Source organism: Bos taurus, chromosome 8 (genome assembly GCF_002263795.3).
Source record: "Bos taurus isolate L1 Dominette 01449 registration number 42190680 breed Hereford chromosome 8, ARS-UCD2.0, whole genome shotgun sequence".
Classification (NCBI taxonomy): Eukaryota; Metazoa; Chordata; class Mammalia; order Artiodactyla; family Bovidae; genus Bos; species Bos taurus.
In genome coordinates this window covers 69445158-69471142 of record NC_037335.1, presented here as the reverse complement: position 1 = coordinate 69471142, position 25985 = coordinate 69445158, and the positions used below count along the sequence as shown (strand labels likewise).

The following is a 25985-nucleotide window of genomic DNA, read 5'->3' as shown; positions in this document are numbered from 1 at the left end:
CACCCACGTGTTCATCTGTGAAAGGGAACTAATACAGCCTATCTTGCTCCTCTTTCCAAGTTGTTGTAAGGATCCAATGACATCACGATGTGCAAGTTCAGTCGTCATGATTATCATCATGGACTTCACCCCCCAGGGCACCTCTTCTCACTGGCTAAGAATAGGACCCAGACTGCCCCGTTCTGTCTGTATCTGAGTTAAAGCTCTCTGAGAACCATGAGTGATGGAGAAGCCCATGGTAGACACTCCTGTGTGTGCCTTCTCTTTTTCCTCCTTCTGGCCCCTCAGCTGCAGGGGAGGGACAGGATTCACTCTGCCCTTTGTGTTCTGGGCACAGCCGTGCCAGGGACGGGTGGGGACAGTTGTCCAGCTGCCCAGGCCACCCTCCCCACCCCCACTGCTTGTCTTCCCACAAACTGGCATGGGGAGGGCAGCACGGGCAGCTGGACGGGCAGTAGCAAGTGAGCATCCAAGGGCAGGGGCATCCCTGGCTGGGAGAACATGGACTTAACGATCACACCAGAGAATCCCTGTCTGGCAGAGGCTAGGGACAGCTGGGGAAGCATCTTCTATCCAGTGATCCTGGCTTTCTGGACTGATGGAAAGAGCACTGAACTGGGAGCCCATCCACCTAACTGTACCTGTGAACTCTCAATCATCCTCCCCCCACACACACACCCCTGGGAAATAACATAGTAGAGAGCAGCAGTTCTCAAACTTCTTGGTTTCAGGAACCCTTAACACTTAAAAAGTAGTGAAAACCCTAAAGTGCTTTTGTTTATGTGTCTTACAGCTATCGATACTTACCATATTGATATTTACTAAGAAATTTTAAAAACTGAATTAATTTAGTTAAAATAACCCTGCATATTCATTGGAAGCACTGATGCTAAATTTGAATCTCCAATACTTTGGCCACCTGTTGCAAAGAGCTGACCCATTGGAAAAGACCTGGGATGCTGGGGAAATTTGGGGGCAGGAGGAGAAGGGGACAACAGAGGATGAGATGGTTGGATGGCATTATTGACTCAATGGACATGAGTTTGAGCAAACTCAGGCAGATATCTAGTGAAGAACAGGGAAGTCTGGCGTGCTGCACTTCTTGGGGTTGCAAAGAGTCAGACACGACTTAGCGACTGAATACCAATGTTTTGTAGCACACGTAACATAAATTATGTAATGAAATTAACTACTTTACAAAACAAAAAATTATGGAGCAGGATGTCATTGTTTTACATTTTTGCAAATTTCTTTAATTTCATAGAAGATATGTCTTGTAACCTCTGAAAAATTCCAGGGTACTTCTGTAAGAGCGTGAAAATGAAAAGGGCAAATAATGCCTTAACATGATTAGGAAAATTGTTTTGACCTCAAAGACTCCCTGGAAGGTCCTCAGACCCCTGGGCTCCCTGGACCAGACTTTGAAAATCCCATGTGTAGAACGGTTGTTGGCTCTGGAGTCAGGTCGTGTGTTCTCTGTCACTCATCGTGTCTGACTGTGACCCCATGGACTGTAGCTTGCCAGGTGCCTCTGTCCTTGGGATTCTCCAGACAAGAATACTGGAGTCTATCACTTCTCCAGGGGATTTTCCAAGCCCAGGTATCAAACCAGAGTCTCCTGCCTTGCAGGCGGATTCTTTACCAGCTGAGCTACCAGGGAGCCCAGGGAGTCAGGCAGAGTGCGTTTTAAACCCTTGCTCTGTCCCTTTCTTTTTTGGGTACTACAGGTCTCACTTTCCTTATCTGCAAAAGGTGTTTAATAACAAAGACCTCAAAAGGTTGAGGCGATTAAGTACACAGAGTACACAGCAGCTAGTAGATGTGATAAGGCTGGCTGCTTTCCTCTGCACTGGGGCTTTAGTTTCCTCCTTTGTTAAACCAAGGGCTGGACTGGAAATGCCCAAGGCCGTTCCCAGTACCCTCGACCACAGACTGTGCCTCATGAGGAATGTTCTGGATTTCCACACATTCCCATTCCAACTCCAGTGATATTTCCCCTTTAGGTTCGCACAGACACAAAGGCACATTCTGTTGACGAGCCTTCGGAGATGTGAACAGATAAACGCACGTCACTTATGACACATGGCATGCCACGAACTCTGCTCACAGGACGCTGAGGGCCAAGATAGAAGCACAGAGGCACATAGATTCAAAGCGTAGCAATGCCTGCCCCGGGGAAATATATGTCCGTGCAGAGACAAGTGTGCACGTGTGAAGGTTGCACAAGGAGATCTTGCGCGCGCGCGCGCGCACGCACACACACACACACACACACACACACCCTCGCGCCCAGCCGCTTTGGGTGCCAGGCCGGTGAGCAGATGGCCCCGGAGACCGCCTGCAGGGAGCGCAGCGGCCGACCGGGGCGCAACCACTCCTTTCTGTGGCTACTCCCCTCCCCACACCGGGGACTCCCCCGCTCCGCCCTGCGCGCCCCCGCCGCCCGCCGCAGTCCGCGTCCTCCCAACCTGTCAGCCCTCGGCTCGGCCCCCGGATCCGCGCATCTCTGCATCTCTCCGAGTGCTCGGCTCGCGGGAGCGAGCAGGGGCGGGGACGGCCGCCGGCGCCCGAGGGCCGGAGGAGTAGCTCTGCAGAGGACAGCCAGGGGGACCCTAGCTGTCACAGCGGCTGCTCGGGAGCGCCCGCACGGGGTGGCCGGGAGCGGTGGGGCGGGGGCCGCGAGCTCGCAGGCAGCATGGCGGGGCTGCAGGCCAGGCGGGTCTCAGGGCTCCGGCTCCTGGCGCTGTCTACCCTGGGCCTCTGCCTAATGCTGCAAGTCGGCGCCAAGAGACCCCCCAAGACGCCCCCCTGTCCCCCGAGTTGCTCCTGCACTAGGGACACTGCCTTCTGCGTGGACTCTAAGGCAGTGCCCAGGAACCTGCCCTCCGAGGTCATCTCTCTGTGAGTGCTCTGGACTGGGGTGTGGTTGGGTGGGGGGCTGGAAAGAAGAAGGCAAAAACCCTGCTCTGGGGAGAACCCTTGCTCCCTCTCTACAGAGTGTGAGGACCAGGAGGGCTCCAGCCTGGCTGGGAGTTCTGCAGTCATGCTGGGGAAAGCAGCCATGGCTGGAAAAGCGAGTGTTTATGGCCAAGAATGAATCATCACCACCATCAGCATTAATGAGACCTACTGTGTGCGGGCACTGGACTTGGAGGGAGGGGGTTGTTTACATGAGCATGGGGGCCCCTGCCTTTGATGTCATACCAAGGACAGAAGGCCTCTTGGAGGGGGAAGGTGGCAGCAGGGGGAAGGGTGGAAGGGAGATACACCCCTACCGTGCCCTGGCCCTGGTGGACGCCTGCCACTGGTCTCGCCAGCGCTCTGCTCGGGGCCAGCCAGCCTATCACTTGCAGCAAGCAGCCTAAGGGACTAGATAGGCTGTGTGGTTGGTCCCTGAGGGCAAGATGCTAATCCACCACCCCATCCCAGTGCTCCATCCCTCAACAGCACCCAGCACACTGTGGGTGTTTGGATGATGAAGCAGGTATGGGTAATGGAATCTTCTTTTGGCCTTGGTGCTCAGGGAGTCAGTAGTGGAGGATGATAATGAGCTTGTGAGAAGGGAAAGATAGCCTCAGGTTGAGGGGGAGGGGGGTGGAGCCAGGTGACATGGGGAGTTTCCAAGGCGAGTGTATACAGAAGACATTGCCCTGTCCACTTCATGCCATCCCAGCACAGTCTTGTATTCTCCCCTTGGTTACTGACCCTCAGATGTCCCCTGCAGGACGCTGGTGAATGCTGCCTTCTCCGAAATCCAGGATGGAGCGTTTTCCCACCTTCCACTGCTGCAGTTCCTGTATGGACAGGGCCTCGCTGAAGGGCAGGGTCGGAAGGGGAAGGGAAGACTAGGGGGAGGGGAGAGGAGAGTGATCCTAAGTTGCCTGTGGAGGTCAAGGTGCACGTGTCCCTTACTCTTGCTCCAATGGGAAAGCCACAAATAGTGAAGCAGTGCAGAGTCCAGAGGGGCGCAGAGAGCAGCAGTTTGGGGAAGGAAGGTCCAGGTTGCACACAAAAGCAAAGAACGAGGATATTTGGGGCCCAGTTAGGAATGGACTTGTGTCCTCTGGAGACCCCAAAGAACTGGGTGTGATAGTTCGGGCTGGAGCCAGAGGGTGGACAGTGCAGGTGAGAGAGGTCACCTTAGAGACAAGTGACCCCAAGGATCAGGGTTTGAAGAGAGAGCCTGGAGCTGAAAGGGAGGGAAGACAGGAGGGTCTGGAATTCCAAAGGGAGCTATTTATGCTTGAAGCCCCAGTCACAAGAAAAGATAAACGTGGTTATCCTCAAAGTTGCCATCGGTCTGAGACGAACTGGAGTGAGCTGGGTGAGGGTGGGAGGCAGAGCTGTGGGGAAGGACCCAACTTGACAGGAGAGATATACCCTAGGAGCAAATGGGGGCCCTGGGAGCTTCTGGGACCAGAGCAGATTCCCGCCTGGACTTGCCACCCAGGCTGCTCCAGGACCCTCTGCTAGGGTCCCCAGGGTGGGAGGCATGGCTTGGGGGTGAGGCAACTGGCTGGGAGCTGGCACAGCAGGAGTGCCCTTGGAAACGCTAATCCGCCTTTGTCTCTGCAGGTTACTCAATTCCAACAAGTTTACACTGATTGGAGACAATGCCTTCACAGGACTGTCACACCTGCAGTATCTGTGCGTGGGAAGGAAAGGGGAATTGGGAGGAGGGCTGAGAACAGAGATGGAGAGGGGAGGGCTGGGGGTGAGGTGGGAAGAGAGCCCTTGAATCCTCTGACTGCAGGGCCCGAGCAGAAGGTCGTTTCATCCATCCCTCTGCGTAAACCATCCCACCTGAATGCCTGTCACCACAGGCTTCATGTCCAGATTCAGAATGAAAGCCTGCCTTAGGGTCATGGGATGGAATCTAGAAGGGCCATAGGGAAGCAGCTGGGGTTGGGGGAAGTGGTCTGGGATGCTGAATGGCAGCTGAAATAAGTTCTTGTTTTCTCCAGCTTCATTGAGAACAATGACATCTGGGCATTATCCAAGTTTACCTTCCGAGGACTCAAGTCTTTGACACACCTGTGAGTACATCACGCTCATACACTGGCCCAAAGCCCCCTGTCTCCTGTGGCCTTTGGCCTTGGGCATGACCTTCAGGTAGGTGACCCAGAGGTCTCTCTTTCAGCTCACTGGCCAACAATAACCTGCAGACACTGCCTAGAGACATCTTTCGGCCCCTGGACATCCTGAGTGACTTGTAAGGCCTGAGTCCTACTTTTTGTTGACAATGGCACAAAGGGGCGTGGCCCTGGAGGGAGCAGTGTGGGAGCCAGAATTGGAAGACCATAAGGTCTTGACAGCCTGGGAGGGTTTAGGTTTGGGCGGGGGAGAAGGCTAGGTTGATTTATACAGAGATTGGTAGCCTTTCAAGTTGAGGTTCTTCAAGGCATTTGTGGACCCTCTTAAAATGCATGCAAGACATTATGTGTATATTTTTTCCAATTTGGTAAGTATTTTATTTTTTAATCTATTTTTAAATGGAGGATAATTTCTTTAAAACGTTGTGTTGGTTTCTGCTGTACAGCAACGAAAATCAGCTCTGTGCATGCCAAGTTGCTTCAGTCGTGTCTGACTCTGCCACCCTATGAATTGTAGCCCGCCGTGCTCCTCTGTCCATAGGATTCTCCGGGCAAGAATGCTGGAGTGGGTTGCCATGCCCTCCTCCAGTGTATCTTCCCCACCCAGGGATCAAACCCTCATCTCTTACGTCTTCTGCATAGGCAGAGGGGTTTTTTTACCACTAGCAACCCCTGGGAAACCAATCAGTATACGTATGTCTTCTCCGTCTTGGGACTTCCCTGGTGGCTCAGACGGTAAAGTGTCTGCCTGCAATGTGGGAGACCAGGGTTCGATTCCTGGGTTGGGAAGATCCCCTGGAGAAGGAAATGGCAATCCACTCCAGCACTCTTGCCTGGAAAATCCCATGGACGGAAGAGCCTGATAGGCTACAGTCCATGGGGTTGCAAAGAGTCGGACACGACTGAGCGACCTCACTTCACTTCACCTCTCTGTCTTGAGCCTCCCTCCTACGATGTACTTTTTGAATATGTGCTTTTAGAACATATGTTTGATTTGAATCTGTGTTAAAGTCCAGTAGCATAGCCACAGTCATTGATCAGTATTTCTACAAGAAAACAAAAGCCCCAGACTGAGGAAGGTTTGGAGGAACGGGGATGAAACAGATAGATGTGGAAGTCTTACACAGGAAAAGGCACCTGGCCAAGGAGGCAAGTAGGGGCTGAAACTCAGCCTGTACTCTCCTGGTCAAGCACGTGTCTGCAGGGCTGAGCCCACCCCGTGGGGGACCATTCTCTGACCGGCACAAAGATGCCACGTGAGCAAACCAGCAGCAGCCTTGCCAACATCTACTGAAAACCTAGAGGGCGTGGGTGGGCAGAGCAGCTGAGAGCCTGCCCCTCTCTGTGCCTCCTCCATCACCCTCATGATCCAGGGACCTGCGGGGCAACTCGCTCAATTGTGACTGCAAGGTGAAGTGGCTGGTGGAGTGGCTGGCACACACCAACACCACGGTGGCGCCCATCTACTGCGCCAGCCCACCCCGTTTCCAAGAGCACAAGGTGCAGGATCTACCGCTGCGTGAGTTCGACTGCATCACCACAGGTAGGAGATGCCCGACCTTGGCCATCAGGCTGGGTCTCCCCTGGGATGCTCCCTGTGCCCTGCCTTGCCAGTCGAGTAGCCCTAACCCTTCTCCCTAACCTAACCCTAACCCCTAACCCCTCATCCCTGCAGATTTCGTGTTGTACCAGACGCTGTCCTTCCCAGCAGTGTCAGCCGAGCCCTTCCTCTACTCCAGCGATCTCTATCTGGCTCTGGCCCAGCCAGGAGCCAGCGCTTGCACCATCCTCAAGTGGGACTATGTTGAAAGGCAGCTTCGAGACTATGATAGAATCCCAGGTATCTAGGCCTGGCCTGGCAGTGGTGGCCCTGAGGGTGGGGTGGGCTCTGTTGTTTCTCTTCCTTGAGTTCCTACAGGTAGAAGGATAGATGAGACATGGTCTCTGTCCACAAGAGGAACTTTTCTAGTTTTTGGCGAGGGGGGAGGTTGATACATACACAGATAACATCCACGTAATACATAGGTGCCAGGAGGAAGATATGACCACAATGCTCTGGGGGCCAAAGGAGAGGCCTACCCTGGGCAATCAGGGAAGGTTTCCTGATAGAGGGGATGCCTAAGCTGAATCATACATATATATATATATATATATTTACTTATTTATTTATATTTAAATTTTGGCTGTGCTGGGTCTTCGTTGCTGCATGGGCTTCTCATTGCAGCGGCTTCTCTTACTGTGGAGCACAGACTCTAGAGCACGCAGACTTCAGCAGGTGTGGCCCGGATGGGGTCAGCATGGGTAGGCTCAGTAGTTGCGGCTCCCAGGCTCTAGAGCACAGTCTTAATAGCTGTGGTGCAGTGGGTTAGTTGCTCCAAAGCCTGTGGGATCTTCCTGGATTAAAGATAGAACCTGTGTCTCCTGCATTGGCAGGTGATTCTTTACCACTGAGCCTTTGTACACAATAAACTGACATGATGGTTATTCAGTTGGTCAATATCTAGCAACACCTATTTTGTGCTCAGTGTAAGCTTATATTGGAACTCTGGAGTCAAAGGCAAAGGGAGGGTGATGGTGAGATGGATTCTTAGCTGTGAGACAATTAGAAAGCATTGAGCACACGATGGACATTCAGCAGGGAGAGAATGCTGTAGCAGAGAGCCTTATTCGGAGGGCCCAACCCTCTTTTCTGAGGGTGTGGCGTGGGGGGCCCCTAACACCACTCCCCTCCACCCGCAGCCCCCTCTGCAGTGCACTGCAAGCCGATGGTGGTGGACAGCCAGCTGTATGTGGTGGTGGCCCAGCTGTTTGGGGGCTCTTACATTTACCACTGGGACCCCAACACCACGCGCTTCACCAAGCTGCAGGACATTGACCCTCAGCGTGTGCGCAAGCCCAACGACCTTGAGGCCTTCCGCATCGACGGCGACTGGTACTTCGCTGTGGCCGACAGCTCCAAGGCGGGTGCCACCAGCCTCTACCGCTGGCACCAGAACGGCTTCTACTCCCACCAGGCCCTGCACCCCTGGCACCGTGACACCGACCTGGAATTCGTGGATGGTGAGGGAAAGCCACGTCTGATCGTGTCCAGCAGTTCGCAGGCTCCCGTCATCTATCAGTGGAGTCGCACCCAGAAGCAGTTTGTGGCTCAGGGTGAGGTGACCCAGGTGCCTGATGCCCAGGCAGTGAAACACTTCCGTGCAGGCCGCGATAGCTACCTGTGCCTCAGCCGTTACATTGGTGACTCCAAGATCCTGCGCTGGGAGGGTGCCCGCTTCTCCGAGGTGCAGGCCCTGCCCTCCCGGGGCTCGCTGGCCCTGCAACCCTTCCTGGTGGGCGGCCGCCGCTACCTGGCACTAGGCAGCGACTTCTCCTTCACGCAGATCTACCAGTGGGATGAGGGACGGCAGAAGTTTGTGCGGTTCCAAGAGCTGGCAGTGCAGGCCCCCCGGGCTTTCTGCTACATGCCAGCTGGGGATGCCCAGCTGCTCCTGGCGCCCAGCTTCAAGGGACAGACTCTGGTGTACCGACATGTGGTGGTGGACCTCAGTGCCTAGGGGGCTTTGGGGGCCTCGGGGTTCCTCGGGCAACACCGGAGGCTGGGTGGGAGCCTCCAGGTGAGCCACATATGCGCTTGTGGGAAGACACACACAGCCCATCCATGACACGTCTCTCACGTGTACACACCCCATTGAGCACGGGCCGCACCATGAACTATAGCCCAGGGATGCCCCTTCATCTTCACTGGAATCAGCATGAAGACTTGTGCGCGCACCTGGCAACCCAGCGCCCAGTGCCCTCCCACGTATGGACGCCTGTTGACCCCGCCCGCAGCCGCCCTCGCTCTGCTGCCTTCCACGTGCTCTGGCCTGGGGAGGGGTCCTGGGAGGGAGGGAGGCTGAACTGCTCCCTCCTGCTCTTTGGCTTATCCTTACCCTCTGGTCTTTCCTGTTGGTGCTCCAGGTGTCTGTTTACCTGCTCGTGCTCCGCATTGCAGCCCGTGGCCACATCCTTCCTGCTGCCGGGCACACTCTCCCACGCCACGCGCCCTCCGCAGGCACATGTGGACTTGGACACCCTTCTTCAGTGACATGCACACACATCTGTCTACACGCCCATCTCTGTGTGCACATGTACAGCTTCAGTGCTGCCTGAAGGGGGTCTCCTCTGTGACCTTGCCTGTCTTCCTGGAGGGGCTCATAGTACCGGTCCTCCTCCACTCACCCCCTGGTGTGCCCACCCCATGGCTGATAATGATGGGAATGGTGGTACCAGCCTCTGGGTACCAGCCGGACTTCCTGGGGGGCAAAACCCCTCCGCCTGAAGCAATAACAACAACAGCTGACCCTGACTTCTTCCCAGCGCTGTCTCTGTTCCCACTGGAGTTTCCTTCTCTCACCCTGAATCTGGTTCACTGGGGGACAGGAGACCACCCAGGTAAAGGCCTTCTGCTTTTCTTTCCTGTAGCTGCCCCTGCCTCTGACCACCCTCTGGGTTCAGCCCTACCTTTGGGACATGGACCCTGTGCTGTATGGGCTCCTTTGAGTGTGTCCAAGGGCTGGCCAAGCACCTGAGGTATCTGGGCAGGTGCCAGGAGTGGAGAGCACCCTGGGGGCCCTGGCACCCCTCTGAACCACAGAGACACACCCCAAAAGCACTGCCTTTCAGTGCAAGCTGAGTCTTGGAGTGGGGAGAGAGGGAAGGAGGGTCCAGAGGAAGCGGCTCCTGACAGCCAAGCTTCTGCTGCCCTCTGCTGTACACTGGGAATAGAAGGCTCTGAGATGCAGAACTGGTGGGGGAGGCACAGGGTGGGGAGGCTCTTCCCTGTGCCCAGATGGTGTGAGGACCCCCAGGTAGCAAGATGCCCAGAGGCACTTGGGGGCAATGATCTGATTCACTTGTTTCAAATAAAAATCCCCACCCCACTGACGGCTCTCAGGTATCAATGACGATGATCTGCAGCTCCTATTTCCTTAAGAACAAAGCTGTGTTTTCTGTCCCTGATGCTTAGAGGGGGCCAGCATCAGATGTCAGACCCCCTTCCTCCCTGCTCCCCTCCCTCTAAGGAAGGAGTAAGCATCCCAGGGTCAGCTGGTGCTGGGGTCAGGAGTTCACGCTGATGACACTCAGCTGCTGGGCCAGTATGACTAGTCTCGATCACCTGGGGCTGACTCACGGCCAAGTGTTCCTTCCTGGAGATCACAGTCTTGGGGCCCATTGTCTGTCCCTCGGTCAGGTCAAGTCCAACCAATAGGGCTAAGGACCAGCTCAGTGGTTGGTCTCCTCTCCATCCCCCTCTGCTGGACAAACATGCATCATGGCTGCCACCCTCAGACCTGGTGTGAGATGTCAAGCAAGTGGACTGATTTCCCCCAGCTGAGCGTCTCTTTCTGTAAAGTAGATAATAAAACCTACTTTGCCTGATCCTGATTGTGCCACTTACTAGCTGGGAGGTCTCAAGCATGTTCCTTCACCTATCTGAATCTCAGTTTCCTCATCTAAAAAATGTGGCTAACCATGCTACCTACCTGACAGGGTTAGTGTGAGATTTGAATGCATTAGATTTATAATATGTTGATGTATGTATGGAAACAGTGACATTTTATTTTCTTGGGCTCCAAAATCACTGTGGATGGTGACTCCAGCCATGAAATTAGAAGATGCTTGTTCCTTGGAAGGAAAGCTATGACAAACCGAGACAGCATATTAAAAAGCAGAGCCATCACTTTGCCGACAAAGGTCCATATAGTCAAAACGATGGTTTTTCCAGTAGTCTTGTACCGATGTGAGAGTTGGACCATAAAGAAAGTTAAGCAACAAAGAATTGATGCTTTTGAATTGTGGTGCTGGAGAAGACTCTTGAGAGTCCCTTGGGCAGCAAGGAGATTAAACCAGTCAATCCTAAAGGAAATCAACCCTGAATATTCATTGAAAGGACTGATGCTGAAGCTAAAGCTCCAATACTTTGGCCACCTGATGTGAAGAGCCAACTCATTGGAAAAGACCCTGATGCTGGGAAAGATCAAAGGCAAACGGAGAAGAGGGTGGCAGAGGACGAGATGGTTGGATTGCATCCGTGACTCAATGGATATGAGTTTGAGCAAACTCTGGGATATGGTGAAGGACAGAGAAGCCTGGCATGCTGCAGTCTATGGGGCCGCAAAGAGTCGGACACAACTGAGCTACTGAACAACAACAATGTGTGTATGACGCTTAGAATCGTGTGTCTGGCACAAAGCTAAGACTTTTTTGGTTGTAGGACTCTATGAGATACCCAAGTGTCTCACAGAAGACTGTTTAATGGCAGGGAGAAGGCTGATCTTTGAGGAGACCTGCTTTCTATGGATTAGGATTCTACCCATCTTCAGTCTCAGAGCCCCTGTTGTTGTTTAGTCATTAGGTCATGCCCGACTCTTTGTGACCCCATGGACTGCAGCACGCCAGGCTTCCCTGTCCTTCTCTATCTTCACAGAGCCCCTGTACCCTACATCTTACCGTTAGCCTCAGATGCCCACTTCTCACAACAGGGAACCTCATAGATGATATGTCTGGGTTTCCACCTTCTGAAACCACATTCACGTGCTCTTGGCTTAGCAGGTACCTCTCGGGTCCCCCAGCCACACTGTCCTGGGAATGCCTGTCCTACTTTTTCAAATGGGGTCTCATCCTGTGCCAGGGGAGAGGTTGCCAGGGAAAGTGGGTTGAGTCTTCTAGACATGTTGGCATTTTGTCACCCAGTAGAAAGATAAACCGGAGAAGGCAATGGCAACCCACTCTAGTACTCTTGCCTGAAAAATCCCATGGATGGAGGGGCCTGGTGGGCTGCAGTCCATGGGGTCGCTAGGAGTCGGACACGACTGAGCGACTTCACTTTATTTTTTCACTTTCATGCGTTGGAGAAGGAAATGGCAACCCACTCCAGTGTTCTTGCCTGGAGAATCCCAGGGACGGGGGAGCCTGGTGGGCTGCCATCTATGGGGTCGCACAGAGTCGGACACGACTGAAGCGACTTAGCAGCAGCAGCAGTAGTAGCAGAAAGATAAACATCACTCTGACTGTCACTCCCCACCCCCCACCAGGGCACCTCCTGGGGATGAGAGACACTCCCCCTCCTGAATGACCAGCTTTTTGCACAAGGCAGGGCTGGAACCCACCATATGCCTGCATGGTCACCTGCCAAGGGCAGGTCATCTGTATGTCCAGAGAGCTGCTTAGCAACCTAGTGTAACCGGGTGACTGTGTCAACAGCTCAGGACCAAAGGGCGTGAGAGGCAGAGTCCACTCACTCTGCCAAAGCCCAGGTGGGTAACCCCCCTCAGCTGTCAGCCTTACACCCCTCCCTGCTGAGCTCTGCTTTCAGCCACAGACCTCTGGCATATTGTCTCTTACATTTTCCTAGCACAGTCATTGGGACCAAGAGTCTCCCTTTGAGAGATGGTCCCAGTTGGGTTGGCTTAGAGTGGGCACGGGGGAGCTCCTCTCCAGTGAATGGGGGTAAAGCGAGGCCTGTGATGCTGAGGTCAGGTGACTCTGGAAGGCATCGAGGGTAGGGGAGGAGAGGCAGATCTGCAGCAAGTACTGAAGGCTGCTGGAGGTTCACATGCACATAGTCAGCCCAGGCAGCTTTATTTCCAGAAGAATCAATGTCCTTTCCCTTTTGTGCACTTCCCCAACCTGCTCCTCCTGGCTGTCCAGAGGATCAATCACATCCTTCTACCCCAAGAAGACAAGGATATTTTTCACCTTTGTTACAATGTTGCATGGCAGTCAGGACCTTCTTGCCAGCACCTTAGCCCTGGATGGTTCTTGTTCCTCCAGTCTAGGTGGGAGCTCCAAACAATGTGAGCAGGTGAGGGCGAAGAGAAGGAGGCATCAGGGCCTTGGGGGTAGTTTCTCCTGTGGGCCAGTTTCACTGCAAGCTCTCCTACTCAACAGTACCAATAAAACTGATGATCATAATTATGACTGTATAATCACTGAGTGTTTATTTATTCCCAAGAAGCCTCCTTTCCCTGGCCTCCATCATTAGCTACTCCATCCTTCTGATAGATGGTGAGGGTTGACTATGGCTGTAACAAAAAGTAGTAACTGCCCAAGCTTCCTGCCCCCACAGCTCTGGGCAGCTCCGCTGTCACCCTCACTTTAGCTCTGTGAGGCAGTGAAGAGGCTGTGCTGGGTCGGGGGTGGGTGACGTGCTCCCCATGTCCAGGAGGAGGAATGGGGCACCTAGCAGAAGAGGTACCAAGAATGTAACCCCACCTGCAACGCTGTAGAAGCAGCAAAGATTGCCTTTTGTTTTTTCAAAAATAATTTTTATTGAAATAGATATATGGCTTCCCTGGTGGCTCAGATGGTAAAGAATCTGCTGGCAATGAGGGAGACCTGGGTTCAATCCCTCGATCAAGAAGATCCCCTGGAGAAGAGAATGGCTACCCACTCCAGTATTCTTTCCTGAATTCCATGGAAAGAGGAGTCTGGTGGCTACAGTCCATGGGGTCACAAAGAGGGGGATATGACTGAGTGACTACCACTTATATATATATATATATATATATATATCACTCAGTCAAGTGACATATATACTAATATATATGTTACAATGTTGCAAATTTTCTCTTTTAGCCTCCCACCTTCTTCCAGATACATACCTTCCTCCTAGAGGAGCTTTCCCATTACCTGTCCCTTCTTAGAGCTGCCCTCAAAAGAAGGCTGAGCCAAACATTTGTTTATAGTCCACCGGCAAACACCATCAGGTGCCCTTGAGCAAGTTACTTTCCACCACTGAGCCTACTTCCTAAATGGTAAAAAGGGGTCTTGTAAAGTTCAAGCCTTGAGCTCAAAAATGCACTACAAAGTGGCGATTCTTGATACTAAAGCTCTCAGGGATATCTGTGCTCTTGACTCACAAAAATAGGTGGCATTTCAAACTTTGGGGGAAGATGGACTGAGGACTTCACCCAGAATCTCTCAAATCTGCCTGCCCAGGGACGTGGGAGAAGTCAACTCCTGCAGCCCACCCTTCAGGATGAGTTGGGATGGAGGTGATGAGTCCCTCAGATTCCCTCTCCTCCGAGTCCTCTCCGCTTTCTGTCTAGGTCACCTCAGCATCTTTGAAGCGCTTACCCATCTCCTGGCCTAGTGCTTTTAAGAGCCAGATTTGCTGGCGCTCAGCCAAACCTCCTTTAGTTCTCGACGGAGCCTCTAACCCGGGACCTCCACCCATCTCACTCCCATTCCCATCTTACAGAGGGCGGGAAAACGAGGTAAAAGACGGGAGCCAATAAAGATCCCCGGAAAGTCAAGTCTCCGAATTTCCTTAGTTTCTTCCTCCCCCGGCCCCACCTTTTTGTTTCCGCTTCCCACCTCCACATTTCCCATTTCGAGGGCTACTCCAACCTATGGTGGAGAAGGCAATGGCACCCCACTCCAGTACTCTTGCCTGGAAAATCCCATGGACGGAGGAGCCTGGTGGGCTGCAGTCCAGGGGGTCGCTAAGAGTCGGACACGACTGAGCGACTTCACTTTCACTTTTCACTTTCATGCATTGGAGAAGGAAATGGCAACCCACTCCAGTGTTCTTGCCTGGAGAATCCCAGGGACGGGGGACCCTGGTGGGCTGCCGTCTATGGCGTCGCACAGAGTCGGACACGACTGAAGTGATTTAGCAGCCAACCTACGGGCCCCAGCCGCGAGACGGCTGAGCATCGCCACTTTAAGGGGCAGGCCTCTCGCCTCCCTGACCTCGCCCCGCCCCCTCCGGAGCCTCTCTGCGCCTGCGCCCCGCGCCGGAGACCTGGGGTTGGGCAGCGCCCAGTTCCGTGCAACTTTCAAGTGAGTTGCAAACTCCGCCCCGAAGCCGGTGCCGGTGGCCCGGCGCACTGAGATCCCGGGGACCCGCACGAGCGCAGGTTGAGACCAGCCACCCCTGGCCCGGGACCTGCAGCGCCCCTGGCAAGGGCCGAACGCTTCGTTCTCCGGAGCAGGAAGTGCGGGTCAGAGCTGTAACTGTCAGAGCTGCTCGGCGGGGCGGAAGAGCGCGCTGGCGGGTACCGGCTCCCGAGTCGGTCCTGCCTGCCCCGGCCCGCTCATCTCCCCTTTCCTCAGGCTTTCCGCACCGCGGAGTTAGTGAGCGGCGGGCTTCGCCTCCACAAAGGGGCAAGCCTAGCGCCCCTGTGGTTCCTACACCTCCACCGTGGCGTGAGCGTCCCTCTGGGCGTCTTCCTGGAGGGATCTCCCTTCCTTCCCAAGGCTGCAGAATGGTGTCGTGGATGATCTGTCGCCTGGTGGTGTGAGTATGGCCGTTCTAATACTCCCTCTGTCCCTGGGTTTCAACCTGCCCCTGTGGCGGAAACTGGGAATGTCAGGTGGAAAGGGGGCTTTCTGAGCTCCCTTACACCTTTCCCCTCCTTCCAACATTCACTGCAAGGGTTAACGGATTTGTGGACCTGCACAAGGCATGCGGGGGGCGGGGGGGGGGGGGGAGCGCGTGCTGGTACCCCCACCCTCAAGCCTACTTGGCTGACGGCCAGGCGAAACCCCTTGCAGTCAGACAGGCATTGCAGGCAGGTGCGTGGGAGAGAGAGGACCACAGGCCGGCCAGCAGCCCCTTGGCAGACACAAGATGTGGCACGTTGTGGGCGCTTCCCAACTGAGTAGTCATTCACGTGACTCACCACCCTGGCCTCAGCCTCCCCACTCAATCCTACTTGTCACCTTTGGGTACTCCAGCACCTGGCTGAAATATCTCTGTCTGCCACCTGGCACTGCCGGATCTGATGGCCCTGCGCCTGATGACACGTCCAGGGGAGGAATCAGCCTGGTGGAATCAGCCTGGTGTTCTCACAGCTCCGAAGCCTGCTTCCCACCCACCTTGTGCTCTCCCTGCATCATGCACCCATGGGCCACTTTTGCAGGCCTGAGCAGGCTTGGGGTGTTTGTAAACAGCAGGGTAGGGAGGTGGCCTCCAGGGCACTGACTCAGGCACAGGTTGTGCAAGCCAAGCGGGAAGAACAGGGCAGGTACTGCTGCCTTGAACCTGGGTGGGGGGGGAGGCAGCCACCTGGCAGGGGTGTGGGGAATGGTGCCCCTCACACTTCTCCTCTGTTTTGGGGGCTGCTCTTCAGGCTGGTGTTTGGGATGCTGTACCCAGCTTATGCTTCCTACAAGGCTGTGAAGACCAAGAACATTCGTGAATATGTGAGTGTGGGGATGGGCAGGAGGGCTCAGCTCATGTGAGGGGTGTGGTAGGATTTGGCGAGGTATGTGGGGTCCAAGCTGGGCTCCCTCTTTTTCAGGGGTATAATCTGGTGGTATATCCTGAAGCAGCATGGGCGTGGGTGGAGGGTGGGCTGTTGAGGTTCTTTGTAAGATCTTGTGGGTGAAGCTGATTGAGGGTGGGTACAGGAATGAGTGGCAGTTTCTCAGAGGCAATTTTGTAAGGCCAGCCAAGTGCCAGGGGAATGCAGTGGGAAGGGCTTTCTGGAATCTATGGACTGGGTCAGCCCAGGACAGGGGAGTTGGTATTGCCGGTTCAGCTTCTGGCTTCTGACCTCTCCCCCCACCCCACCCTATCCAGGTCCGATGGATGATGTACTGGATCGTCTTTGCACTCTTCATGGCGGTGGAGACCTTCACAGACATCTTTATTTCCTGGTACGGGCACCAGTTCTGTGGGCTGCGGGGAGGGGCTGGCTCTCCCTAGCCTGGCTCCCTGGTGGACCTTGCCCCTCTGCTCTCACAGGTTCCCTTTCTACTACGAGATCAAGATGGCGTTTGTGCTGTGGCTGCTTTCGCCCTACACCAGGGGGGCCAGCATGCTTTACCGAAAGTTTGTCCACCCATCCTTGTCTCGCCATGAGAAGGTACCCCAGGGGGAGGCAGGGTGGGCAGTGTAGGGGTGGGTGCAAGGGGAGGAGCCCTGGATTTGGGGCTTGAGACGCTGGGGAACATCTGGGCTCTAATCCCAGTCCTGCTGCTGTTGAACTGTGGGACCTTGACAGAGCCTTGCCTTCTTCCTCTTCTGGGCTAATCAAATGGGTACACAGGTGAATGATCTTTGGAGGGTGTAAAACACCATCTGGAAGCTGGTTTGGGGATGGTGTGGGGAGCCTGGAGCGTGGTGGATCATTGAGGTGGAAGAATGGGTGAGTGGGTGGGGAGCCCTTTGCTCTGTGGATGGGGTGGACCAGGAGCCGTGACTCCCAGTGGTTTCTCCGGGTCCGTACAGGAGTGACCCGGGCGGTCCGCCTGAGCTTTCCTCCCCAACATACCATCTGCAGGAAATCGACACCTACATCGTGCAAGCCAAGGAGCGCAGCTACGAGACAGTGCTCAGCTTTGGGAAGCGGGGCCTCAACATTGCCGCCTCTGCTGCTGTGCAGGCTGCTACCAAGGTGCCCTGGGCCCCAGCCTTCCAACAGCCCTACCCCCATCTCCAGGGCCCTTTGGGCAGGTCCAGCTCTCAGTCAGGGAGCCAAGGGATAGCAGCTGTCCATTCCAGGGAGCCAGGGTGAGAGGTGACAGGTTGGGGTGTTGGCGGGAGCATGGAGCTGAAGTTCAGACTTTCTCGCTCTAACATTGACTGTAGCCGCGGCTCCTTGTCTCTGGGCCCAACCTTGCTGTTGGCGCCCCGGCACAGGACTAGAAGGGTTGCCATGTTGCCTTTGGGCCTGTGCCCCAGGGATTGCTCTCAGGTCAGCCTTTATTTCCCTGGGCAGCTCCCCTGCCTGAGGCCCCTTCTGCCTGAAGCCCTGCCCCCTCCATCAGGTGGTGCAGCGGCTCCTGCTCCCTTGCAGAGTCAGGGTGCACTGGCCGGGAAGCTGCGGAGCTTCTCCATGCAGGACCTGCGTACCATCCCCGATGGCCCTGCCCCCACCTACCAGGATCCCCTCTACCTGGAGGACCAGGTACCCCACCGCAGGCCACCTATCGGTGAGTGGGCAGAGGGACCCGAAACAGTGCCCCCCAGAGAGAGGAATGGCTTCCTCCCCTGGGGCTGGAGGAAAGCCTGGCTCAGCCTGCCCCCAGCCCTCAGACTGTGTCAATGCCTAGCTTTGCCTCCTGGCTCCTTCTCCTCCACACAGGGTACCGGGCAGGGGGCTTGCGAGACAGTGACACTGATAATGAGTGTTGGTCCGACACGGAAGTGGTCCCCCAGCCACCAGCCCGGCCCCGAGAGAAGCCGCTGGGCCGCAGCCAGAGCCTGCGTGTGATCAAGAGGAAGCCTCTGGCCCGGGAGGTCGGTGGTGAGGCAGGCACGAGGGAGGGGGGGCTGTCCTTACCGCCGCCGCAGCCCCGACTGTTCACAATGTGCCTGCCTTCTCTCCCCCAACAGGGCACCTCACGCTCCCTGAAGGTTCGGACAAGAAAAAAGACCGCACCCTCAGACATGGACAGCTAGGGTCTGCGGAGCCAGGCCGGGTCTTACCTCCTGCCCTGCGGGGCGCTGGGGCCCTTCCTAGGGACCTCTGGCTGTACCAGCAGCCCTCCTGGCCCTCCTGGCTCTTGCTGACGGTTCCTGGCCACATGCAGGGCCGCACCCACGATGTACCAAAGCAGGCTGGGCTTACGGTTCTATTTATTGCCTTCCTCGTCCCTCTACCTTCCCAGATGTGGGACCAGAGCCCTCCCCAGACCCCTGGAAAATGAAACCCAAAGGTCACCCAGCTGTGTTACTTCCTTCCTGTCCTTTAAAGTACTTGACAGCCTTTTCCAAGGCCTGTGTGTGTGGGGGGTTGGGGAGGTTGCTGATTGTACGGTTTGTGTTGGTGAATGAGGCTAGGTTTGTGGAAGTTTTGATAAATAAATTCATAAAAGTGCTCCATCTCTTCTGGTTTGTAGTCCTTGTCCTCACAGCACATGTTATTAAACAGCCCGCCACAGGCCAGTCAGGGCCTAGGACCAGTGCTGAAAGGCCTGAGACCACAGGGCCAGATGGCCATTGACAGATAGTTGTGGTGTGGAAAATACTGTCATGGAAAGCTCCTGGGGACCTCAGAGATAGGAGAGTTGGGGGACAGCCCTGGAAGGGGACAGTCTAACAAAGCAGTCAGGAGGAGGTGGAAGCAGGCCTTCGTGGGAAGTAGAAAACAGTGGGAGTGAAGGTGTGGACCTCAGGTAGCACGATAATCTCACAGGGGATTAGCTTGAGCTATGCGCAGATTAGGCCTGGGGAGGCCGATTTCCTCCAAGGGCCTGCCAGGCCTCTGGGCACCTCCAGGGGTGTCTGGGTCTGCAAACCTTCAGGTTGACGGACGGAACATTGCACCTCTATGGAGTGGCCATGAGAGGGCAGCAGCTGCCAGAATCTGGTTTGCCCTCAGCTTCCAGGTCAAGGAGGGCGGGGCTTGGAGGCTGAGCAGAGCCTTGCCCCTGCAGGGGCCTGGCCGCTGGCTGGCTGGAGGGATGATACAAGAACCCTGGCCCTGCCTCCAAAGGCCCTCCCTGCTGCTTGTGGTCATTGGTCCTCAGCCTGCCCCATCCTCGAATCTCTTCCGAGACCCAGGCTGTCTGCTGGCTCCACTTCATCCTTTAATCCCTGGGGCAGCCAGTGCCCAGCCCTGCCCTCTCCTGCCCTGGCCTTATTGTAGTGTTCTAGGGCTTCTCCCTTCTCCCACCCATATGCCTGCTGTCCTTTCCCACCTTTGATTAAGTCGAGAGATGGGGGAGAGTGTCAGGTGGGAAGAGGGGATATGGGGTAGTCACCCAGAGTGACCTGAGGAGTGTGGATTAACTCTTGGTGTGGGGATTATCCGGGTTTATTCGGGAGAGGTACTTAATCTGCTGGGTGGTTTAGCTCCTCACAGATTGGTGTTCAGTGATTTCCTATCTTGGTGTTCCCTTGCATCATGGGGTTGCCTTATCTCTTCATTTATTCATTCAAAAAATCTTTATTGAGCATCTGCCAGGTACCAGGCATGTGTCAAGAAACTTGGGGTGCAAAGTCTACTGATAGCTAGCATCTAGACCATGGCTGCCCCAGCAGGGGCTGCTCTGAGCCCCCAACGTGTATTAATTTATTCCTCACAACAACCTTTACAAAGCACTTACTATTATTATAATCTCCATTTCACAAAAGGGAAAACAGAGACTGAGAGGGCAAGTTATTTGCCTGAGGTCACACAGCTAGTAAGTGGCAGAATTGAGCTTGAAAACCAGGTAGTCTGACTCCAGAGTCAGGATTCTTAACCACTGTGCAGAACTAGAGTAAATGAGAAAGTTTCTTGCCAGGGAGAAAAGGAGAAGGAAACTAGCAGAGATGAAACATTGATTGTGTCCTGGACCTTGTACATTTTAAAGAGGTGATTTCCTCAAATCTTCCTGACAAGACTGTCAGGTGGGAGTTATAGCCATTTTACAGATGGAAAGATGAGACTTGGAAAAATAAAGCAATTTTCCACGATTGTGCTGCCCCTGGGTCAGAGCACTGTCTCCTGAGGCAAGTCTGCCCAGAGGTTGCTTTGGTAGGGGTGGAATGGCAGGATCCACAGCCCTGTACTGAAAGAACAAAACAGAGGAGCATGTGATAAATTGTCAAAATGAAATAAAAACTCAAAAGCAGGGAGCAGCTGCAGAAGGCTGACAGTGTGTGCCAGTAAGGGAGCTTTCCTGGGAGCTGTGGGGCTTCGCCTGCCCTCATTCCTCGGATGGTAACTTACAGTGAGTGGCAGGGTCACTAGGGCCCCGGGGCTGAATTAGAGATGGTCCCTGATGGCCACCTTAGCCCCAGTCTTCCCATTAGCCTGGCTGCCCCCGCTGCTCCTATTTCTGTCTCTGGAAGCATCTCTTTCATTCCAGCATCAGCCTCTAGGCCTTTGCTCCGCTGTATGAATCTCCTGTGCTTCCTATGGTCTTCCTTCCAGGCTGTCACAGCATTTCTTCATGATCAGATGTCACCTAAAAGCCTTCCTTGACTCTAGCCCCTTGTGAAGCTCCTGATCTCTGGCCAGTTTACCCTGTTCTGGGCTGTGCTTGCATGCTCATCGCCCGCTCTGCTTCCTGCCCCACTAGATGCCAATAGCTTCTTGTTCCCCACCTTATCAATCTGGACTCATGACTCCAGGCTCTTTTCCTGTCCCCCTCTACACGCTCCCCCCAGCCCCCTGTGCTCTGTCCTATTCCTATGTACCCTTTGAACTTTACTCAAAAATCACCTCCTCCAGGAAGCCCTCTGTGAGTCTTCCCCATGCCCCCTTGGGGTTGATTGCTCATCCAGACCACACCTCCCACACTGCACTGTGGCTTCATAATGAACAGATCTACATCTTACTTTTGAATCCTGTCCCAGAGCAAATAGTGGTTAGAGCAGGTGACATATCGTGGTTCATGGTGAAGTACTTGTTCTCTCATTTCTGAGCTCAGCATCGCCCCCTCTGTGACATTCCCCTGACTTTCCCAGCCTGGGACCAGAAACACCTTAATAGTCTGTTAACATGCCTGACCCCAGTCTTCACCCACAGCACCCAACATAGGGCCTGACACCTAAGAGTCTTCAGCAAATGTTTGCTGGTAAAAGAACACGCATCAAGGGAGCAGAAGCTCCTCGATGCCGGGGATGACCTTGTATGTTCATTTTTGTATCATGAATCTCCTGGGTGCCCATCACAGAGCCTTGAAAATGCCCGAGTCTCTGTAATACATGTTTGGTGAATGTCTGCTGTAGTTGTATGGGTTCCAAGACCTCCTGCGGCCAGAGGGGAAGGGGCAAGGAGAAACCCAAGTTCTGGACCAGCACATGGGATACAGATACTGCAGCACTGAGTGCAGACTGGGCTTCCCTCTGGGAATCACGGAGACACCTGCCTGGCACCCTCTCCCTCTGCATGGGGTTCCTGGCCCAACCCGCCACCTCTCTGGCCTGGCCCCTAGGGGAAGGTTGGGCTGTGCCCTGGCCTGCCCACACCCCTATCCCCATTACCCACCAGCGTGCCCACTGCCTCCCCAGGCAGAATCAGAGCTGGCCAGAGTTCCAACTGGCCTGGAGCACAGATGGGCCAGGTTCCGCTGCTGCGAGCATGGGTACAGAGATAAAGAGCCTAGGCCAGTCCCCTTGGAAGCATACACCTCTGCTTGGCCCAGGTACCAGCTCTGTTTGGTTTGAGCTCACTCCGGCCTCCCCATCCACCTTGCCTGCTTCTGAGGGATGCCCCTCAATGCTTCCAAGTTCCCGAGTGCAGGTGGTCCTTCATTCTCAGGTCTTCCTACTCCCTCCTCCCTACAGCAACCCCCTCCCGCCCCCACAGTCCCTTGGACCTTTCCAGCAGCTCCTTTCTCTCCCTGCCTCTTCGGCCCCTCTGGATCCTGGTCCCCCTTCCCCACCTCTGGCCTCCAGGTGCCCTGGCCTCACTGTTGCATTTTTCAGTGCTACTCTGGGCGGCGGCAGCGTGGTTAGCCTCTTGTTTCAACACAGCCCGGGCCCAGGCTGAGTTGGGGAGTCCTGGCTGACACGGCCCCACCCTTGAGAGGGTTGAGGAGACAACTCTCAGGCACTCATCCCTTGTCCCCATCCCCTGCTACCGCCCAGTATCAGGGATGCCCCGTAGGTGGGTAGGGGCAGAAGCCTGGGCAAGAGGATGATGCCCTGCTGGGGAAATCCCAGGGTGGGGGCCCAGAGCTGGGTTGCTAGGCAGAAAGTCCTGAGTGAGTCTGGGGCAGCATGAGGTGGCTTTCTCTACGGGGTGGCTAGACTGCAGGGGAGGGAAGGTTGCGGGGGAAGGGCACTGGGGAGGTAGAAGAGGAAATAGGTAGAGATGTGGGTGGGTGGGTGGGTCAGAGGGGAGGGGGCATCAGCCGCAGAGCTTCCTCCTGGCTCCCAAAGCATCTCCACACTTCCCTTCCTCCGCCCCTCCCCCAGCGTCCTGGGAGAAATCTCCCCGGTATTCCCCCTCCCCCCTACCCCCGCCCCAGGCGTTGCCACAAGGGTGGGGGGTTGCGGGGGGGAGGCCGGCCTCAGCTGTCTGAAGGATGGAGGGGCTGGGGAAGCAGGGCTAGGTGCCCAGACGGCCGCGTGTGTGGGAGGGGATGTCCTGAGATGCCCTCCACCCGGCAGTCCCCGCTCTGACGTGGGTGCCCCCCCCTCTCCCCGCCCGGATTAGTGGCAGCTTGGCCTGACTCTCCGGGGCTCCTTCCCCCGCCCCCGCCTGCTGCCCTCCCCTGGGCAGGGGGCTGCTCCGCCCGAGGGGCACTTGTGCTTGCCCAGGTAAGGGGCTCTGGGGACAGCGTGAGGTCAGCTGGCTTGTGAGTGCTGCTGCGCGTGTCAGCGGGAACGTGTGTCTCAGTGTGTGTGTGTGTGTGTGTGTGTAAGTGCTCTCCAGGGGTCGGCGCGGGGCAGGAGCGGCCTGCGCGTGGGGGGGAGGGTGTTGGTCAGCTCGCCTTTGTCCACGGAGCCAGAGCCGGCATTGTGTCCCCACGTTGCGTGGTTTTCCCTCTGTGTTTGTGTCTTTGTGTGTCTCCTCAGACCTGCTGTCCTCAGGCTCAGAACAGCCGGCTACAAGGGCTCTGGGCCTGTGGCATGGGCTATGGAGCAGGATGGAAAATTGGTGAGGGTGGAAAGGGGCTCCTTCTCCCCACCCCACTACCCCCCCACGACCCCCTGGGCATTTTTAGGAGCCTTTCCTGAGAGTCCTGGTCTAGTCCAGTGACCTGAGAGACTGGCAAATGGGGTGGGATGGGTGTCTGTTCCACTCCCCTGGGACAGTCCCCATCCCCTTGGGGCATGATAGTGACCAGCCCTCGGGGGCCCCCGACAGCCCAGACTCCCACCCTAGCCTGCCCAGCCTCTTCTAGGCCTCAAGCCGCAGGAATCTCCCCCTGGACTCTTCCACAAGCTTCGGCTGCCAGAGGACACAAATGGGGGACCACGGGCACACCCCGGCCCCCATCCGCATCCCGGAACCAGCCTAGGAACAGGAGGATGGGGCTTGGGGGCCTCGGAACTGCAATCTGGGTTAGACCCTCCGTGATCAGTTCCCCGGGCACACTCAGGTCCAGGCCACCCCTCAGGGGAGCCAGGGGAGGAAGGGAGTGTTAACAACTCAGTCATGTAAACAACCCCTACCAGCCTGCCCTGCTACAAAGCCAGCCTCTGGGGGGAGGCAAAAGTCCGGAGAATCTATGCCAACATGACCTAAGTCGTGCAGGTGCTGACCCCTTCAAGCCTCCTTTCCTCAGGACCCCTCCTCTTCTCAGCTGGTCCAAGGATCCCTGCCTCCCCTCTGGCCTCTCAAGGAAGGCTCCCTTCAGGCCTTTCATGGCGCCCTTCTTCAGGAATGGTGCGGTGACCCGGGACAAGGCTGGCCACATCCGTGAACTCATCCCTTCGATGGAACGGGGGTGGGTGGGGTGGCACTGCCCATGTTCCAGGCTGGGTAAAGGCAGGGCAAGGATGGCTTCCACAAGGAGGCAGGGGAGTTGTGCAGGGTGGGTGGTGGGTGCCCCAGGGGAAGGGAAGCGCCCGTTGGGCGTGTGGGTTTCTGTGTGTGTCTGAATCTGTCTGTGTGTGTTTGAATCTGTCTGTTTGTGTCTGTGCTCTGGAACCACCCCCGCAGAGGAGCTGGGATGCTTCCTCGGGTGGAGGGTGCCTTGCGTTCCCATTTCCTCTCCTTCTCTCTGCTCCCTCCCAGGAGCCACTCCCATGGGCTCCTCTCCAGTGCTGGGCCTGGAGACACTGACATCCCAGGCCAGGGGCCGACCCCTAGAACACAGGGTGGGAGGGCATCTGGTCCCACTTCTTCTTTGGGTAATCGGTGAAACCGGGACCCTTAAACCAAGAACAGAATAGAGTCTAGACCCTTCTAGCACGGCTAGTGCAGGACACCGCCTTGGAAGGGGGCTTGGGTCTGGAACGGTGGACAGCAGCTTGGCCAGATGAGGACCAGGCTGGGCAGAGTGGGGCCAGCGAGTGTGCCCGTGTGCCAGAGCTGGAGACGACCAGGAGCCAGTGGTCCAGCAGGCACGGGGTGGCTGGCGTGGGTCAGAGCGCCCATCACTGACCCGTGAGAACTCGACTGCCCCTGCCAGCTCTGGCACTGACCCCTCCCAGTCGCCCTGCCCTGACACCCCTGGGGGCACCCCGCCCCATCGGTGGCCTGGTCCGGCCCCTCCCGCCCTTTGCTCCAGTTCCCGGGCTTGGCACCTATAGTGGGGGTGCTGCCCGCCTGCCAGGCTCCGGGGCCGGGCCCACGGGAGGGTGGGGCGGCTGGGAAGCTGGCACGCTGCCCCGGGGGAGCCTCTCTCGGCAGGCGCCCGGGTGCCGCGGGGGGGAGGGGGGAACAAAGGGCTCATTCTCCCCGTGCGCAGCCGGTGGCATCGCCGGGGCGTTGGCGGAAGCCCCCGGGGCCCGGGAGGGGGCAGGCCCAGGCGGGGCCGCCGAATCACGGGCTCCTGTTTCCCGCAGGGTGCTGGAGGAGGAAACCGGCGGAGCAGCTTCCCCACTCTCAGTTGCGCGTCTGGCGATGGCGATCAGAGGTCCTGCTGCCCTCTCCGCTGGGCTCTCCCTCCATTAGCCGCGCCGCTCCGCGCTGCGCCCTCGCTGGTGCCTCTCTCCTGGGTCGCGGGATCGGCCCCCCTTCCAGGCACGACCCCCTCCCCCCGGCCCCCCGGCCTTTCCCCCCAGCTCCGCCATCTCCGACCCGGGGCGCGCGTTCCCCCCGGCCCGGCTCCCTCTCTCCCTCCGGGGGCACCCGCTCCCTAGCCCCGGTCCGGCCCTCCCCGCGGCGCAGCACGGAGTCTCGGCGTCCCATGGCGCAACCCACGGCCTCGGCCCAGAAGCTGGTGCGGCCGATTCGCGCCGTGTGCCGCATCCTGCAGATCCCGGAGTCCGACCCCTCCAACCTGCGGCCCTAGAGCGCCCCCGCCGCCCCGGGGGAAAGAGAGCGCGAGCGCGCTGAGCAGAGA

At 56.4% G+C, this 25985-nt stretch overlaps 3 protein-coding genes across 8 annotated transcripts; all 3 read left to right on the top strand.

Annotated features, from left to right (window-relative positions):
• Positions 1–2259: 2259 nt before the first annotated feature.
• On the top strand, positions 2260–10517 carry LGI3 (leucine rich repeat LGI family member 3). 4 transcript variants are annotated; one of them, XR_003036074.2, is made up of 9 exons: positions 2260–2901; positions 3725–3796; positions 4576–4647; positions 4965–5036; positions 5141–5212; positions 6467–6636; positions 6769–6933; positions 7833–8898; positions 9057–9146. XR_003036074.2 is itself a non-coding variant. In XM_024996246.2 (9 exons), exons 1-9 carry the CDS (start codon positions 2696–2698, stop codon positions 9665–9667), a joined length of 1761 nt encoding a protein of 586 aa, XP_024852014.1. In that variant the 5' UTR covers positions 2260–2695; the 3' UTR covers positions 9668–10517. The 4 variants fall into 4 exon arrangements, 3 of the variants coding, with proteins under 3 accessions (XP_024852014.1, XP_024852016.1, XP_024852015.1); XM_024996246.2 differs by having other exon boundaries at positions 7833–8153; positions 9057–10517; XM_024996248.2 differs by having other exon boundaries at positions 7833–10517.
• A 4371-nt stretch (positions 10518–14888) lies between these two features.
• Positions 14889–18915, top strand: REEP4 (receptor accessory protein 4). Of its 3 annotated transcripts, NM_001034533.2 has the most exon segments (8): positions 14912–15381; positions 16217–16289; positions 16669–16745; positions 16834–16954; positions 17372–17485; positions 17888–18023; positions 18176–18330; positions 18427–18910. In NM_001034533.2, coding segments are annotated over 8 exon segments (774 nt in total). In that variant the 5' UTR covers positions 14912–15349; the 3' UTR covers positions 18493–18910.
• A 6914-nt stretch (positions 18916–25829) lies between these two features.
• On the top strand, positions 25830–25934 carry HRURF (HR upstream open reading frame). The gene has a single exon (XM_059889490.1). The coding sequence runs from the start codon at positions 25830–25832 to the stop codon at positions 25932–25934; it is 105 nt and encodes a 34-aa protein (XP_059745473.1).
• The last annotated feature ends 51 nt before the right edge of the window (positions 25935–25985 follow it).

Excerpts from the sequence above, each read along its gene's own strand:
- LGI3 (XM_024996246.2), top strand. The coding sequence starts at position 2,696 with ATGGCGGGGCTGCAGGCCAGGCGGGTCTCAGGGCTCCGGCTCCTGGCG. Across the intron at positions 6,637-6,768 it reads GTTCGACTGCATCACCACAG|ATTTCGTGTTGTACCAGACG; the intron begins GTAGGAGATGCC and ends TCATCCCTGCAG. Across the intron at positions 8,154-9,056 it reads CGACCTGGAATTCGTGGATG|GTGTCTGTTTACCTGCTCGT; the intron begins GTGAGGGAAAGC and ends TTGGTGCTCCAG.
- REEP4 (XM_015472583.3), top strand. The coding sequence starts at position 15,350 with ATGGTGTCGTGGATGATCTGTCGCCTGGTGGT. Across the intron at positions 15,382-16,216 it reads ATGATCTGTCGCCTGGTGGT|GCTGGTGTTTGGGATGCTGT; the intron begins GTGAGTATGGCC and ends GCTGCTCTTCAG. Across the intron at positions 16,955-17,371 it reads CCTTGTCTCGCCATGAGAAG|GAAATCGACACCTACATCGT; the intron begins GTACCCCAGGGG and ends TACCATCTGCAG.
- HRURF (XM_059889490.1), top strand. The coding sequence starts at position 25,830 with ATGGCGCAACCCACGGCCTCGGCCCAGAAGCTGGTGCGGCCGATTCGC.